The sequence below is a fragment of the Oncorhynchus nerka genome, linkage group LG17 (genome assembly GCF_034236695.1).
Source record: "Oncorhynchus nerka isolate Pitt River linkage group LG17, Oner_Uvic_2.0, whole genome shotgun sequence".
In the NCBI taxonomy this organism is placed as follows: domain Eukaryota; kingdom Metazoa; phylum Chordata; class Actinopteri; order Salmoniformes; family Salmonidae; genus Oncorhynchus; species Oncorhynchus nerka.
The window spans coordinates 25,243,984-25,260,050 of NC_088412.1; the positions used below are offsets into that span (position 1 = coordinate 25,243,984).

At 45.5% G+C, this 16,067-nt stretch overlaps 1 protein-coding gene across 1 annotated transcript in view; it reads right to left on the bottom strand.

Moving 5' to 3' along the window:
- Positions 1-15,680, bottom strand: part of LOC115144955 (unconventional myosin-If-like) — a 33,662-nt gene extending 17,982 nt beyond the window's left edge. The window contains exons 1-8 of the mRNA XM_029686124.2: positions 15,482-15,680; positions 8,819-8,950; positions 7,968-8,057; positions 6,354-6,448; positions 5,739-5,826; positions 5,419-5,508; positions 4,255-4,386; positions 3,880-4,014 (exon numbers count right to left, since the gene is read on the bottom strand). Of these exons, the coding sequence (XP_029541984.2) occupies positions 3,880-4,014; positions 4,255-4,386; positions 5,419-5,508; positions 5,739-5,826; positions 6,354-6,448; positions 7,968-8,057; positions 8,819-8,950; positions 15,482-15,484 (765 nt within the window). The 5' untranslated portion in view covers positions 15,485-15,680. The remainder of the gene's footprint in view (positions 1-3,879; positions 4,015-4,254; positions 4,387-5,418; positions 5,509-5,738; positions 5,827-6,353; positions 6,449-7,967; positions 8,058-8,818; positions 8,951-15,481) is intronic.
- Between the last annotated feature and the right edge of the window lie 387 nt (positions 15,681-16,067).

Below are 16,067 nucleotides of genomic sequence, written 5' to 3' on the forward strand. Positions count from 1 at the left end.
AGCTGGAAACAGCTGATTTTTTAATTAATATTTTTTAATTTAACCAGGCAAGTCAGTTAAGAACAAATTCTTATTTTACAATGACAGCCTACCAGGGAACAGTGGTTTAACTGCCTTGTTCAGGGACAGGACAACACATTTTTACCTTGTCAGCTCAGGGATTCGATCCAGCAACCTATCGGTTACTGGTCTAATGGTCAAACCACTAGGCTACCTGCCACCCCAATGTTTGTCTATGGAGATTGCATGGCGGTGTGCTCGATTTTATACAGCTGTCAGCAACGGGTGTGGTAGCTCCGTTGCTGACAGGCGTATATCTATATAGGCATACAGAGGCCCATGATCAGCAAATCAAATCAAATCAAATGTATTTATAAAGCCCGTCTTACATCAGCTGATGTCACAAAGTGCTGTACAGAAACCCAGCCTTAAAACCCAAACAGCAAGCAATACAGGTGTAGAAGCACAGTGGCTAGGAAAAACTCCATAGAAAGGCCAGAACCTAGGAAGAAACCTAGAGAGGAACCAGGCTCTGAGGGGTGGCCAGTCCTCTTCTGGCTGTGCCGGGTGGAGATTATAACAAAACATGGCCAAGATGTTCAAATGTTCATAGATGGCCAGCAGGGTCAAATAATAATAATCACAGTGGTTGAAGAGCAACCATCACTCCTGTGTTCCAATGGCACTTTGTGTTAGCTAATCCACGTTTATAATTTTAAAAGGCAAATTGATCATTGGAAAACCCTTTTTCAATTATGTTTGCATAGCTGAAAGCTGTTGTTCTGATTAAAGAAGCAATAAAACTGGCCTTCTTTATACTAGTTGATTAGTCAAATCAAGTCAAATCAAATCAAAGTTTATTTGTCACGTGTGCCGAATACAACAATACCTTACAGTGAAATGCTTACTTACAGACTCTAACCAATAGTGCAAAAAAGGTATTAGGTGAACAATAGGTAAGTAAATAAATAAAAACAACAGTAAAAAGACAGTGAAAAACAGTTGCGAGGCTATAAAAGTAGCGAGGCTACATACAGACACCGGTTAGTCAGGCTGATTGAGGTAGAATGTACATGTAGATATGGTTAAAGTGACTATGCATATATGATGGACAGAGAGTAGCAGTAGCGTAAAATAGTTTTACATTAAAAAAAATAAAAAAATATTTCACCTTTATTTAACCAGGTAGGCTAGTTGAGAACAAGTTCTCATTTACAACTGCGACCTGGCCAAGATAAAGCATAGCAGTGTGAACAGATAACAACACAGAGTTACACATGGAGTAAACAATAAACAAGTCAATAACACAGTAGAAAAAAAGAAAGAGTCTATATACATTGTGTGCAAAAGGCATGAGGAGGTAGGCGAATAATTACAATTTAGCAGAGTGATAAATTATCAGATGGTCATGTGCAGGTAGAGATACTGGTGTGCAAAAGAGCAGAAAAGTAAATAAATAAAAACAGTATGGGGATGAGGTAGTTGAATTGGGTGGGCTATTTACCGATGGACTATGTACAGCTGCAGCGATCGGTTAGCTGCTCAGATAGCAGATGTTTAAAGTTGGTGAGGGCGATAAAAGTCTCCAACTTAAGCGATTTTTGCAATTTGTTCCAGTCACAGGCAGCAGAAAACTGGAAGGAAAGGGGGCCAAATGAGGTGTTGGCTTTAGGGATGATCAGTGAGATACACCTGCTGGAGCGCGTGCTACGGGTGGGTGTTGCCATTGTGACCAGTGAACTGAGATAAGGCGGAGCTTTACCTAGCATGGACTTGTAGATGACCTGGAGCCAGTGGATCTGGCGACGAATATGTAGCGAGGGCCAGCCGACTAGAGCATACAGGTCGCAGTTGTGGGTGGTATAAGGTGCTTTAGTAACAAAACAGATGGCACTGTGATAAACTGCATCCAGTTTGCTGAGTAGAGTATTGGAAGCTATTTTGTAGATGACATGGCCGAAGTCGAGGATCGGTAGGATAGTCAGTTTTACTTGGGTAAGCTTGGCGGCGTGAGAGAAGGAGGCTTTGTTGCGGAATAGAAAGCCGACTCTTGATTTGATTTTCGATTGGAGATGTTTGATATGAGTATGGAAGGAGAGTTTGCAGTCTAGCCAGAGAAATGAAGGCTATTCCATGCGATAAATTGGCAAGAAACAACTGAAGATCTCGTACAACACTGTGTACTACTCCCTTCACAGAACAGCGCAAACTGGCGCTAACCAGAATAGAAAGAGGAGCGGGAGGCTGATAAGAGAATTACGTTCTCCAGGTACATCACCCAATTGAATTATATTACCCTCAGTCTGCAAACCAGAATTTGTAAGATCCTGGTTGATTGAAACAGACGGAGGTCCAGCTAAAATAGTCAAAAAGGTTTATTCACGGAACGTTCTGAAGTCAAGAATACAAAACATTTCATTTTATACTGACTTCTCACGCCCACACATTCACACATCCATACGCACACGCACACACACAAACAGACGCACATACACACATTACCCACACACACATGCACACAAACAGACGCACACACATGTCCTGCTACGCACACACTGTCTGTCTCACTACCCAACCGACAGAGATTAGTGACCTTGTCCTTGAGACGTACTCCCCGTTCTCTCCCATATCTCTAGTCAGGTCGGCACCAAGCTTAGACAGTCTGTGTTTAAAATACCATAAAGACATATTGTTTTACCCTAATTCTGACTAGGACTACACATTTATTGATTATGATTGTATACATTCTAATCAATTCCATACAATTATATGTTTCAGGGCGGAATATTCGAATCATTCAATTAACAGACAATTCTCACCTATCAGAGGCCCCGGTGCACAACTGAGCAAGAGGACAAGTACATTAGAGTGTCTAGTTTGAGAAACAGACAAGTCCTCAACTGGCAGCTTCATTAAATAGTTCCCGCAAAACACCAGTCTCAACATCAACAGTGAAGAGGCGACTCCGGGATGCTGGCCTTCTAGGCAGAGTTGCAAAGAAAAACCCATATCTCAGATTGGCCAATAGAAATACAAGATTGAGGTGGACAAAAGAACACAGACACTGGACAGAGGAAGATTGGAAAAAAGTGTTATGGACAGGTGAATCTAAGTTTGAGGTGTTCGGATCACAAAGAAGAACATTCGTGAGACGCGGTGCTTGACGCCATCTGTCAAGCATGGTGGAGGCAATGTGTTGGTCTGGGGGTGCTTTGGTGGTGGTAAAGTGGGAGATTTGTACAGGGTAAAAGGGATCTTGAAGGAAGGCTATCACTCCATTTTGCAACGCCATACCCTGTGGACGGTGCTCAATTGGAGCCAATTTCCTCCTACAACAGGACAACGACCCAAAGCACAGCTACAAACTACGCAATAACTATTTAGGGAAGAAGTAGTCAGCTGGTATTCGGTCTATAATGAAGTGGCCAGCACAGATCTCAACCCTATTGAGCTGTTGTGGGAGCAGCTTGACCGTATGGTACGTAAGAAGTGCCCATCAATCCAATCCAACTTGTGGGAGGTGCTTCAGGAAGCATGGGGTGAAATCTCTTCAGATTACCTCAACAAGTTGACAACTAGAATGACAAAGGTCTGCAAGGCTGTAATTGCTGCAAATGGAGGATTCTTTGCCGAAGCAAAGTTTGAAGGACACAATTATTATTTCAATTAAAAATCATTATTTATAACTTTGTCAACGTCTTGACTATATTTCCTATTCATTTTGCAACTCATTTCATGTATGTTTTCATGGAAAACAAGGACATTTTTAAGTGATACCAAACTTTTGACCGGTAGTGTAAACCGGAAGTGTCATTTTGCTCCCAGTGCTTCTGTGAAAAAAGTGTACTATATGTTTTAATCCCTGATGGAGTAAAGTACCATTGTCTCCTGAAAGTCCTTGCTGTCGTTGGTTCCGTCCACTTTGTATGTCCCTGACTGGTTCAGGTAGTAGTAGTAGTCTGGAGTCATGATGCCCAGGGCTTCTTTCTGCTGGGGGTTGGCTCCCTCTATTAGCTAAATACAACAGTTCAGGTAAATACAACTGAAAGAACATTAATTACACATCAACAATTTACACCCAGTTATGAAATACCACAGAACCGTTAATGTGCTCAAGGGTGAGAAGGTCATTCACATTGTGCAACAGTTGTACGAAAGGCCAATAGGAGGGGGACATCTCCCCTAAAGATGGGTAGTGAGAGAGTCATTGTGGTTAGCTGTGTTAGTGCTGGCCTAGCTCAGGGCCTGACTGACCTGGTAGTAGACGTGGAAGTTCCTCTCGTTCTCGTTCTGGCTCACCACCCTCGACTTCTCAAGGAGGAAGTTGGAGATTTTACCACCGTCCGGCTCTCCTCCTCTGCTAAACTGAATCTCAAAGTACTTACCCTGTTAGATCAGAACCCACCCACAAAAAACATATAACTCAAGTTAGACATGGTTCATCGTTATGACTTGAGGGTTGTGGTTTGGAGTGGGGATATAGCCCTAGTATGGACTGGGAAAATGAGAGCATCAGAGCAGTGACACAATCTGTGGTTAACTCCCTAAAAATATATTTGTATGTAAATAACATAAACGTGTAGGAAGGATATTTAGCCTTTAAAGGAAAAATCGATATTTTGGTATTTTTTCCATTTTAGTCCACTGCATTTTGCATCATCATGATGATGAGGCCGGTGACACTTTGCTTCTTGAAAGTCCAATATCTTAAGAACCTGACATCTGACATGCAAAACACTGCTTGATTGCTGACATGCAAAACACAAGACCGTATCAACAGTAGACTAACGAAAACAACACCAAAATATCGTTTTTGAGTGGATTTTCCTTTTAAGACAACCGCTGATGGGTACATTTTTGGTTACATGACCTTACTAGACAGATGTTAACCCCACCCAAGATTTCACCTCAGTTCGAGATTCTCAAGCTCTTTGATCTCATTGTGTTGCTCTTCCGTAATAGAGGCCTGCAGTACACACAGCAGAGCACCTCAGAGGCAGGAAACCCCAGAGGTGACAGGCACTCATTTACAAAGCCTGCTCTGTTGCATGTGGATGTGGCTAGGAACTGACAATAACTTCTCAGGGTTACAGCAGTAGAGAAAGGGGAGAGGTTGAAAGGTGACTATTGCATACTGCTTCTGTGGTTATATAGTCTGCAGTATCCAGATCATCTCTGATAGAGCACAGGAAAAACAACAACCTCACAGTGTATTGGCTATAAGAATATAGGTAGCAGGTGACTAACAGACCCGTTAGAGTTCCGAGGAAATAGTTGCAGAAATGAAACGTTTACAGTATCAGTCTTGCTTTCATAGGCCACACCCAGTGTCTGGAGAAGAGAAGGACGTACAAGATGAGGAGGATAGAAAGAGAAATAATGGGAAAGGGAAGGCTGATTGCTGTACGTATCACTCACAAAGCGGCTGGAGTTGTTGTTGCGGACAGTCTTGGCATTGCCGAAGGCCTCCAGTAGAGGATTGGACTGGAGGATGATGTCCTTCACATGCTGAGAACAACATACGGAGAAACATCACAACACAGCACTTCAGAGTCTCCATCACAGTCATTAGCAATTGCAATGCTAATATTTGTTTTATGAATGGTAATGATGTTAATAGTTGTTTTATGAATGGTAATAATGTTAATATTTGTTTTATGAATGGTAATAATGTTAATAGTTGTTTTATGAATGGTAATATGCTAATAGTTGTTTTATGAATGGTAATATGCTAATACCTGCACTTTATCACCTCCTCCTGATACTTTGGAGATGTAACCCATAATGTACTTGGCAGCCACAGTCTTCCCAGCTCCACTCTCCCCGCTGGCACAACACACACATAACACACAGACATATTAGAGGCAATCAAATACTTTGTGTGAAACTTTTTGGAAAGGTTAACTATGGCTGCACATGCAATTCACAGTTACATTTTTGGTATAAAGGAAATGAAACACTGATTCTTTGGTAGTTTTGAGAAAAGCAGTGAAAGTTGGCCTCAGTGAGCTTGGGTGGAATGACACACATGAGAAGGCCTAAGGCAGTGTTTCCCAACCCTGGTCCCCCAGGACCCCCAACAGCACACCTTTTTATTGTAACCATGGACAATCAGACCTGATTCAACTTGTCAACTAATCATCAAGCCCTCAATGAGTTGAATGAGGTGTGTTTGTCAAGGGCTACAATGAAACTGTGTACTGCTGGGGGTCCTGGGGGACCAGGGTTGGGAAACATTGGCCTAAGGTGTGTAAGACGGAGGCACAGAGAAGCACTAGGCCTACATCCTGCCTACCAGAAGAAACAGATTGCAGACTTTATAAATAAAGTGTGAGACTGTTATAATGACACACCTGATAATAACACACTGGTTCTCCTGATCAATCATCATGTTCCTGTACATGTTATCAGTCAGGGCGTAGATGTGGGGAGGGTTTTCATACTGGGCCTTTACAGGTAGAGAGATGGAAAGGAAGAGAGAGAGAGAGAGAGAGAGAGAGAGAGAGACAGCGAGAGAGAGAGAGACAGCGAGAGAGAGAGAGAGAGAGAGAGAGAGAGAGAGAGAGAGAGAGAGAGAGGGAGGGAGAGAGAGAAGGAGAGACAGTGAGAGAGAGAGAGAGACAGCGAGAGAGAGAGAGAGAGAGAGAGAGAGAGAGAGAGAGAGGGAGGGAGGGAGGGAGGGAGGGAGGGAGGGAGAGAGAGAGAGGAGGACAGTGAGAGAGAGAGAGAGAGAGAGAGAGAGAGAGAGAGAGAGAGAGAGAGAAAGAAAGAAAGAGAGACAGCGAGAGAGAGAAAGAGAGACAGCGAGAGAGAGAGAGAGAGAGAGAGAGAGAGAGAGAGAGAGAGAGAGAGAGAGAGAGAGAGAGAGAGGGAGAGAGAGAAGAAATGAGAGAGAAAAGAGCAAAAGAGTGAGAGTTTAATGTACACTGAAAAAAATATAAACGGAACATGTAAAGTGTTGGTCCTATGTTTCATGAGCTGAAAAAAAATCCCTGAAATGTTCCATAAGCAAAAAAAGCTTATTTCTCTCAAATGTTGTGCACAAATGTGTTTACATCCCTGTTAGTGAGTATTTATACTTTGCCAAGATAATTCACCCACCTGACAGGTGTGGTATATCAAGAAGCTGATTAAACAGCATGATCATTACGCAGGTGCAGCTTGTGCTGGTGACAATAAAAGGCCACTGTGCAGTTTTGTCACACACCACAATGCCACAGATTTCTTAAGTTTTGAGGGAGCGTGCAATTGGCATGCTGACTGCAGGAATGTACACCAGAGCTGTAGCCAGAGAATTTAATGTTAATTTCTTTACCATGAGCTGCCTCCAACGTTGTTTTAGAGAACTTGGCACTACCTCCAATCGGCCTCACAATCGCAGACCACGTGGCATTGTGTGGGTGAGCGGTTTGCTGATGTCAACGTTGTGAACAGAGTGCTCCATGGTGGCGGTGGGGTTATGGTATGGGCAGACATAAATTACGGACAACGAACACAATTGCAGTTTATCGATGGCAATTTGAATGCACAAAGATACTGTGATGAGATCCTGAGACCCATTGTTGTGCCATTCCTCCGCAGTCGTCAATTCATGTTTCAGCATGATAATGCACGGCCCCATGTCACAAGGATCTGTACACAATTCCTGGAAGCTGAAAATGTCCCAGTTCTTCCGCGGCCTGCATACTCACCAGACCTGTCACCCATTGATCATGTTTGGGATGCTCTGAATCTACGTGTACAACGGCGTGTTCCAGTAACTTCACACAGCCATTGAAGAGGAGTGGGACAACATTCCACAGGCCACAATCAACAGCCTGATGAACTCTATGCGAAGTAGGTATCTTAGAAATTGTTGCATGTTGTATTTATATTTTTGTTCAGTGTACAACTACTAAGGTAAATAAGGAAATGAATGGGCATATTAAGGCCAAAGTAAACATTGAAGAATAGGATGGTTTACTCACAGCCCCTTGGTAGAGTTCAATTTCCCGGTCAGTGAAATAGGGCATCTGTTTGAATGGGTTCACTGATATCAACACAGAGCCAATATAGGTCTGCACATGACTGTCAAGGAATAGGGAGGGTGTTTCTGGTGAAATCATGTCATATTGAAACAATCACAGGGATATTTTTTATGGTGATATCAACCTTCCAAAAAGAAAAATATTACAAACCCTAGTTTCATCCAGACTGGATAATATATAAAAATATATATATTTTTAAATCACACAAAGTACCTAATGCCCAGTAAAAAGTGTCCTAAAAATAGGGAAGTTTGCTGTTGAGTCACACAGTGAATTTAAAAGAGGAACAGTGCAGTCCTACTATTGCATACATAGATGTGTGTCTGCTGTGTGAAAATGTGTGCTAGGGGGATGACTGAGGCAAGGATGGTATGTTTGTTATTGTGTTGTTGTTATTGTGTTGTTGCTAACGTGTCAATAGGAGTATCATCTATGGTCACCTGTGATACAGAATGGAAGGACCTACATGTATGCTATTGGCCAGTGATATGACCTCAATGATGTTTCATCTGAAATCTATCTACATGGTATTAAATCCTTTGTAAGATGTTTTGTTTGTGTGCATGTGTGTGTGCGTGTACGTGTGCCTATATATATATCTGTCTGATAGAGTGTGTGTGGGGGCAGGTCATTTTTTCACAGTGTACTTCCCCTCCTATTTTTAGCTTTCACTGAAGAGACATTTAAAGAAACAAGAACAGAAACATTAAAATACCCATCTCTTCACAGAAAAATGTGTTTTTGTGAGAAGTGGTACAGGAACTCTCTAACAATCCAATCCAACAGGATACAAAGATGAAGTCATCCATGAATCTCTTCTTCAAGTTTTCCACAATGGCGTCTTCGCTGATCTTGGACAGCAGCACCATGTCGTCCACACCGCTCTGCTTGACATTCTGACTCTGCCAGTGGTACTTACTGCCCTGCAGGAGAGCACGGTCAGGGTTAGGGAATGCACATCATTTGATTTGGAATTGAGACAGAGAAAAGCAGAGGACCTAGTAGAGAGAACCTAGTTCTTACTGAATGTGAGGTATTCTGAGAGGGTATCTACAACAGAAGACAGGGTATAGAAAACCAGAGGAAGCATGGGCCTACTGTAATTGGAAGGCACATGCACCAGCAGACATCAGAGAGAAGTTTCTCAGCAGCAGGGTCTCTCTGTGTGTAACCCTGTCATTAAGAATGTGACTAACTGTGGTTATCAGTTCAAGAAGCTGAGGATAGTTACCAGGCAACGAGCAGTAGATGAGGTAAGCGTATGCCAGTTTGGCCATCTCTGTAAAGTACTGCTTCCCACTTTAATCTGCCAGAGTGATAACCATTAGTTATGGTATCTGTTGAATATAGATGCTACCTATAGGAGTCTGTGGAATGGGAGGGCACTCAGTTTAAAGTACACCCTTGGGCCATGGTTTGGGGATTTCTTTACTCAAAATGAATCTGGTGCATTGTAAAGTAATGGTCAATTAAAGGACTACCTTTACATTGTCTACACTCAACCCATGCCCTTGATATGATGATCACTGTCACCACGTAGTGCAGAGAGCTTCCTGACCACAGTTGAGGTGGCCCAGGTTTGGCCGAAGATGTTGTATTACACTGTATGACATGGTCCTGGCCTTGTTTGGGTTCCCAACACCGGTTTGATTTGATGTGTGGTGGAACCTGAAAGGAGGTCTAACATGGATACTGTGATCTGAGTTTAACCAGCTGAGGATAACTTTGGAGGAGAACATTTTAATACATCTGTATATTTCAACCAAAATGAGTCAGTCAACTCTCTGTCCAATCAATCAATGATATTCAATTATCAGTAAGATACCATGTACAGTAGATACTGTAAGAAAACCAGCAGTACTTTAGTCCTCAAGGGCGGTAATGGAATAGCTCTGTTGTAAAGATTCATTCCAACTGTTCATGTGAACAACCTGACTTATAAGGTTGTTTGTTTGTCACACATATCACAACAAATCCATAAATAATCTGCTCGGCTCGAAAACAGCCGGGTAAAACCACAGTTCTGACTGCGCAATTTTTTCTTCTTCTTGCTATCGCTCTCTCTCTCTCACACTCTCCCTCTCTCTCCATCTCTCTAGTCAATAAGATTCTTGCTACGTAAGCTTAACTCTCTGAACACTCGTGACGTGTAGTCCACTTGTCATTCCAATCTCCTTTGCATTAGCGTAGCCTCTTGTGTAGCCTGTCAACTATGTGTCTGTCTATCCCTGTTCTCTCCTCTCTGCACAGACCATACAAACGCTCCACACCGCGTGGCCGCGGCCACCCTAATCTGGTGGTCCCAGCGCGCACGACCCACGTGGAGTTCCAGGTCTCCGGTAGCCTCTGGAACTGCCGATCTGCGGCCAACAAGGCAGAGTTCATCTCCGCCTATGTCTCCCTCCAGTCCCTCGACTTCTTGGCACTGACGGAAACATGGATCACCACAGACAACACTGCTACTCCTACTGCTCTCTCTTCGTCTGCCCACGTGTTCTCGCACACCCCGAGAGCTTCTGGTCAGCGGGGTGGTGGCACCGGGATCCTCATCTCTCCCAAGTGGTCATTCTCTCTTTCTCCCCTTACCCATCTGTCTATCGCCTCCTTTGAATTCCATGCTGTCACAGTTACCAGCCCTTTCAAGCTTAACATCCTTATCATTTATCGCCCTCCAGGTTCCTCGGAGAGTTCATCAATGAGCTTGATGCCTTGATAAGCTCCTTTCCTGAGGACGGCTCACCTCTCACAGTTCTGGGCGACTTTAACCTCCCCACCCCTACCTTTGACTCATTCCTCTCTGCCTCCTTCTTTCCACTCCTCTCCTCTTTTGACCTCACCCTCTCACCTTCCCCCTACTCACAAGGCAGGAAATACGCTCGACCTCATCTTTACTAGATGCTGTTCTTCCACTAACCTCGTTGCAACTCCCCTCCAAGTCTCCGACCACTACCTTGTATCCTTTTCCCTCTCGCTCTCATCCAACACTTCCCACACTGCCCCTACTCGGATGGTATCGCGCCGTCCCAACCTTCGCTCTCTCCCCCCGCTACTCTCTCCTCTTCCATCCTATCATCTCTTCCCTCTGCTCAAACCTTCTCCAACCTATCTCCTGATTCTGCCTCCTCAACCCTCCTCTCCTCCTTTCTGCATCCTTTGACTCTCTATGTCCCCTATCCTCCAGGCCGGCTCGGTCCTCCCCTCCCGCTCCGTGGCTCGACGACTCATTGCGAGCTCACAGAACAGGGCTCCGGGCAGCCGAGCGGAAATGGAGGAAAACTCGCCTCCCTGCGGACCTGACATCCTTTCACTCCCTCCTCTCTACATTTTCCTCTTCTCTCTCTGCTGCTAAAGCCACTTTCTACCACTCTAAATTCCAAGCATCTGCCTCTAACCCTAGGAAGCTCTTTGCAACCTTCTCCTCCCTCCTGAATCCTCCTCCCCTCCCCCCCCTCCTCCCTCTCTGCAGATGACTTCGTCAACCATTTTGAAAAGAAGGTCGACGACATCCGATCCTCGTTTGCTAAGTCAAACGACACCGCTGGTTCTGCTCACACTGCCCTACCCTGTGCTCTGACCTCTTTCTCCCTCTCTCTCCAGATGAAATCTCTTGTGACGGCCGGCCGCCCTACAACCTGCCCGCTTGACCCTATCCCCTCCTCTCTTCTCCAGACCATTTCCGGAGACCTCCTCCCTTACCTCACCTCGCTCATCAACTCATCCCTGACCGCTGGCTACGTCCCTTCCGTCTTCAAGAGAGCGAGAGTTGCACCCTCTTCTGAAAAAACCTACACTCGATCCCTCCGATGTCAACAACTACAGACCAGTATCCCTTCTTTCTTTTCTCTCCAAAACTCTTGAACGTGCCGTCCTTGGCCAGCTCTCCCGCTATCTCTCTCAGAATGACCTTCTTGATCCAAATCAGTCAGGTTTCAAGACTAGTCATTCAACTGAGACTGCTCTTCTCTGTATCACGGAGGCGCTCCGCACTACTAAAGCTAACTCTCTCTCCTCTGCTCTCATCCTTCTAGACCTATCGGCTGCCTTCGATACTGTGAACCATCAGATCCTCCTCTCCACCCTCTCCGAGTTGGGCATCTCCGGCGCGGCCCACGCTTGTTGCGTCCTACCTGACAGGTCGCTCCTATGGCGTGGCGAGAATCCGTCTCCACACCACGTGCTCTCACCACTGGTGTCCCCCAGGGCTCTGTTCTAGGCCCTCTCCTATTCTCGCTATACACCAAGTCACTTGGCTCTGTCATAACCTCACATGGTCTCTCCTATCATTGCTATGCAGACGACACACAATTAATCTTCTCCTTTCCCCTTCTGATGACCAGGTGGCGAATCGCATCTCTGCATGTCTGGCAGACATATCCGTGTGGATGACGGATCACCACCTCAAGCTGAACCTCGGCAAGACGGAGCTGCTCTTCCTCCCGGGGAAGGACTGCCCGTTCCATGATCTCGCCATCACGGTTGACAACTCCATTGTGTCCTCCTCCCAGAGCGCTAAGAACCTTGGCGTGATCCTGGACAACACCCTGTCGTTCTCAACTAACATCAAGGCGGTGGCCCGTTCCTGTAGGTTCATGCTCTACAACATCCGCAGAGTACGACCCTGCCTCACACAGGAAGCGGCGCAGGTCCTAATCCAGGCACTTGTCATCTCCCGTCTGGATTACTGCAACTCGCTGTTGGCTGGGCTCCCTGCCTGTGCCATTAAACCCCTACAACTCATCCAGAACGCCGCAGCCCGTCTGGTGTTCAACCTTCCCAAGTTCTCTCACGTCACCCGCTCCTCCGCTCCCTCCACTGGCTTCCAGTTGAAGCTCGCATCCGCTACAAGACCATGGTGCTTGCCTACGGAGCTGTGAGGGGAACGGCACCTCAGTACCTCAGGCTCTGATCAGGCCCTACACCCAAACAAGGGCACTCGTTCATCCACCTCTGGCCTGCTCGCCTCCCTACCACTGAGGAAGTACAGTTCCCGCTCAGCCCAGTCAAAACTGTTCGCTGCTCTGGCCCCCAATGGTGGAACAAACTCCCTCACGACGCCAGGACAGCGGAGTCAATCACCACCTTCCGGAGACACCTGAAACCCCACCTCTTTAAGGAATACCTAGGATAGGATAAAGTAATCCCTCTCACCCCCTCCCCTGAAAAGATTTAGATGCACTACTGTTCCACTGGAGGTCATAAGGTGAATGCACCAATTTTGTAAGTCGCTCTGGATAAGAGCGTCTGCTAAATGACTTAAATGTAAAAAATGTAAAAATCTCTCTCTTATACTCTCCCTCTCTCTCTCCCTCTCTCACACTCTCTCTCTCTCTCCCTCTCCCTCGCTCTCCCTATCTCTCTCACTCTCCCCCTCACTCTCCCTCTCTCACACTCTCCCTCTCTCACACTCTCCCTCTCTCACACTCTCCCCATCTCTCTCAGACTCTCCATCTCGCTCTCTCACACTCTCTCTCTCTCTCTCACTCTCCCTCTCGCTCACACACTCTCCCTCTCTCACACTCTCCCTATCTCTCTCACTCTCCCTCTCACTCTCCCTCTCTCTCCCACTCTCCCTCTCCCTCTCACACTCTCCTCCCTCTCCACACTCTCCCTCACACTCTCCCTCTTTCACACTCTCCCTCTCTCCCTCTCTCTCTCTCTCTCTCTCTCTCTCTCTCTCACTCTCCCTCACACTCTCTCTCTCTCTCTCTCTCTCCCTCTCGCTCACACACTCTCCCTCTTCACACTCTCCCTATCTCTCTCACTCTCCCTCTCACTCTCCCTCTCTCCCACACTCTCCCTCTCACACTCTCCCTCCCTCTCCCACACTCTCCCTCCCTCACACTCTCCCTCTTTCACACTCTCCCTCTCTCTCTCTCACACTCTCCCTCTCTCTCACACTCTCCCTCTCTCTCACACTCTCTCCATCTCTCACACTCTCCCTCTCTCTCACTCTCCCTCTCACCTTGTTTTTACATACAAAATCAGATTATCCATTTGTTTGATATTTAAACTGTACAAAACACTCAAATAAGTCAGCGACAATAAGACAGTGATTAGGTTAGACAGAGACAGAGAAAAAAGTTTCAATTGATCTACAGTATTTCAGCTCTTTACCTAACATTAGGTGGTACCATAGCCATAACCACAAGTCTGAGGATGTGCTGATAAAATGGTGGACTTGGTGGACAAAAGCCAAAATCTTAAAATAGCTCATTTCTGATGTGATTTTTAATCAAGTGATAAGTAAAAAAAAATGGCTCACTTTCTACTGTGCAGTGTCAGACCTGAGAGATGCTTTGTGCTACTACTGTATTATATTCATAATCCCTGTCACTACTGTCAGCCTGTCGCAGAGAAAGTCCCGACAAGGCATCAAAAATAAATCCGACAATGAAAACTGTCTTAATGTAAGCTTAATGTAAATTTGGCTAATTACGTTGTCTTCGAAAATCTGTTGTGTTTGGGTATCCAGTTAGGGGCAGGATCTGTGCTTGGTAGTGTGAGGAGGAAGTATTGCGATTTAGGGGCAGGATCTGTGCTTGGGAGGGTGAGGAGGTAGTATTGTGATTTAGGGGCAGGATCTGTGCTTGGGAGTGTGAGGAGGAAGTATTGCGATAGAAACAAAAGGCCCATCTGTCTCTCTGCCAGGACTGCTGCACTTCCCCTCTAACGCCTCGCCACTGCATCTTGCAAAACCCTCTCGACTTTACAACACGCCTCTGCTTGCAGTCCCTCCTTACACCCCTGCGGTTAGACCTTACCCAGCTCCTCAGGAACAATAGACACATCTACTGCTCCTTTTCACATTTGATAGGACAGTTTTGAATGTTTTTGATCTTGTACTTTTTCTCTCATGTCGTGTTTAAAGTCATGAGAATCCAATCTCTGGTTATGAATAGCACACACTCTTACTGAAATGTGAGGATATATCTATCCCTCTAGTGTAGGAATGCTCACTAAAACCTAGGTGGACACGAGCAGGGCTTGTCAGTCAAAGGAGGAAAGGAAACCATCTTCTCCATTTAAGGAGTTACATTCTCTACTACTTAACGTCCACTACCCCCTGTTTTGCAGCTCTTTGTTGTATGATAGTTGTTGAAAAGAGTGATAGAACATAGAAGTGATCTATTTACCTTTCATCATCTTGACATATCTTTACCATTTCACATGATGCCCTCTTCCATTCATTGTGTAAGAATGGAAGAGGTTTAAATCTCAGTCAGACACCATTGAACATCACCATGCTTCAACATCTGTTCTAAGTCAGCAGTTGCCAGGCTTCAGGGTAGAATGTGAGACTTCACTGTACAGCTGTGTCAAGTGACCTCAATTTAACATATAAGGCCGTGTTTTCAGTAAGTCTGTGAGAGAGGAAAACTCAGCATATAGCTGTAGAGAATATACAAGCCCTAGTGAGAGTCCGCATCAGTCTAAATGTGTGTGAGGTGTGTTACCATCGTGCCAGCGTTGTGTGTGCCTCTCTCTTCCTGCGGTCCTGCCTCAGCTGTCCAAAGTCCAAAGTGTGTGTGTGTGTGTGTCGGTAATCGCACACTAGACCCTCACAGCACAGCCATCACAGTCAGGAAGTCTCCAGCACACACAGTCAGTCAGAGAGACACCAAGAAGACTTCAACATCCACAGCGTTCAAATCTACTTCCTCATACACAGACCTAGAGCGAAACAAGAACTGATCTCTGCCTCAGAGGACACACTCACAGACACAATCATCCTATATCTATTGTGGCAGACCAGGGGGTTTGGTCAAGACGTTTACACAGATCAGACACGGACAGATTATGATTAGCTTGGTTTCAAGGGTGTTTATTAAGTAATAAATCAAAATAAAAGGATAGGTCTCCCCCATGAGACCCTCTCTGGGATTCCGTGTTCTGGGCTCCGGGTCTTGCTGTATCCTGTTTGGCACACAAACTCAAACGTCTTAGCTCGGGCACCGTCTCCAACTATAAGGAAGTCACCTTACAGTCGTCTCCTGTGTGCTGCCCTTCTGGCAGCTTTATGGGGCTTGTACAGCTGGTGAG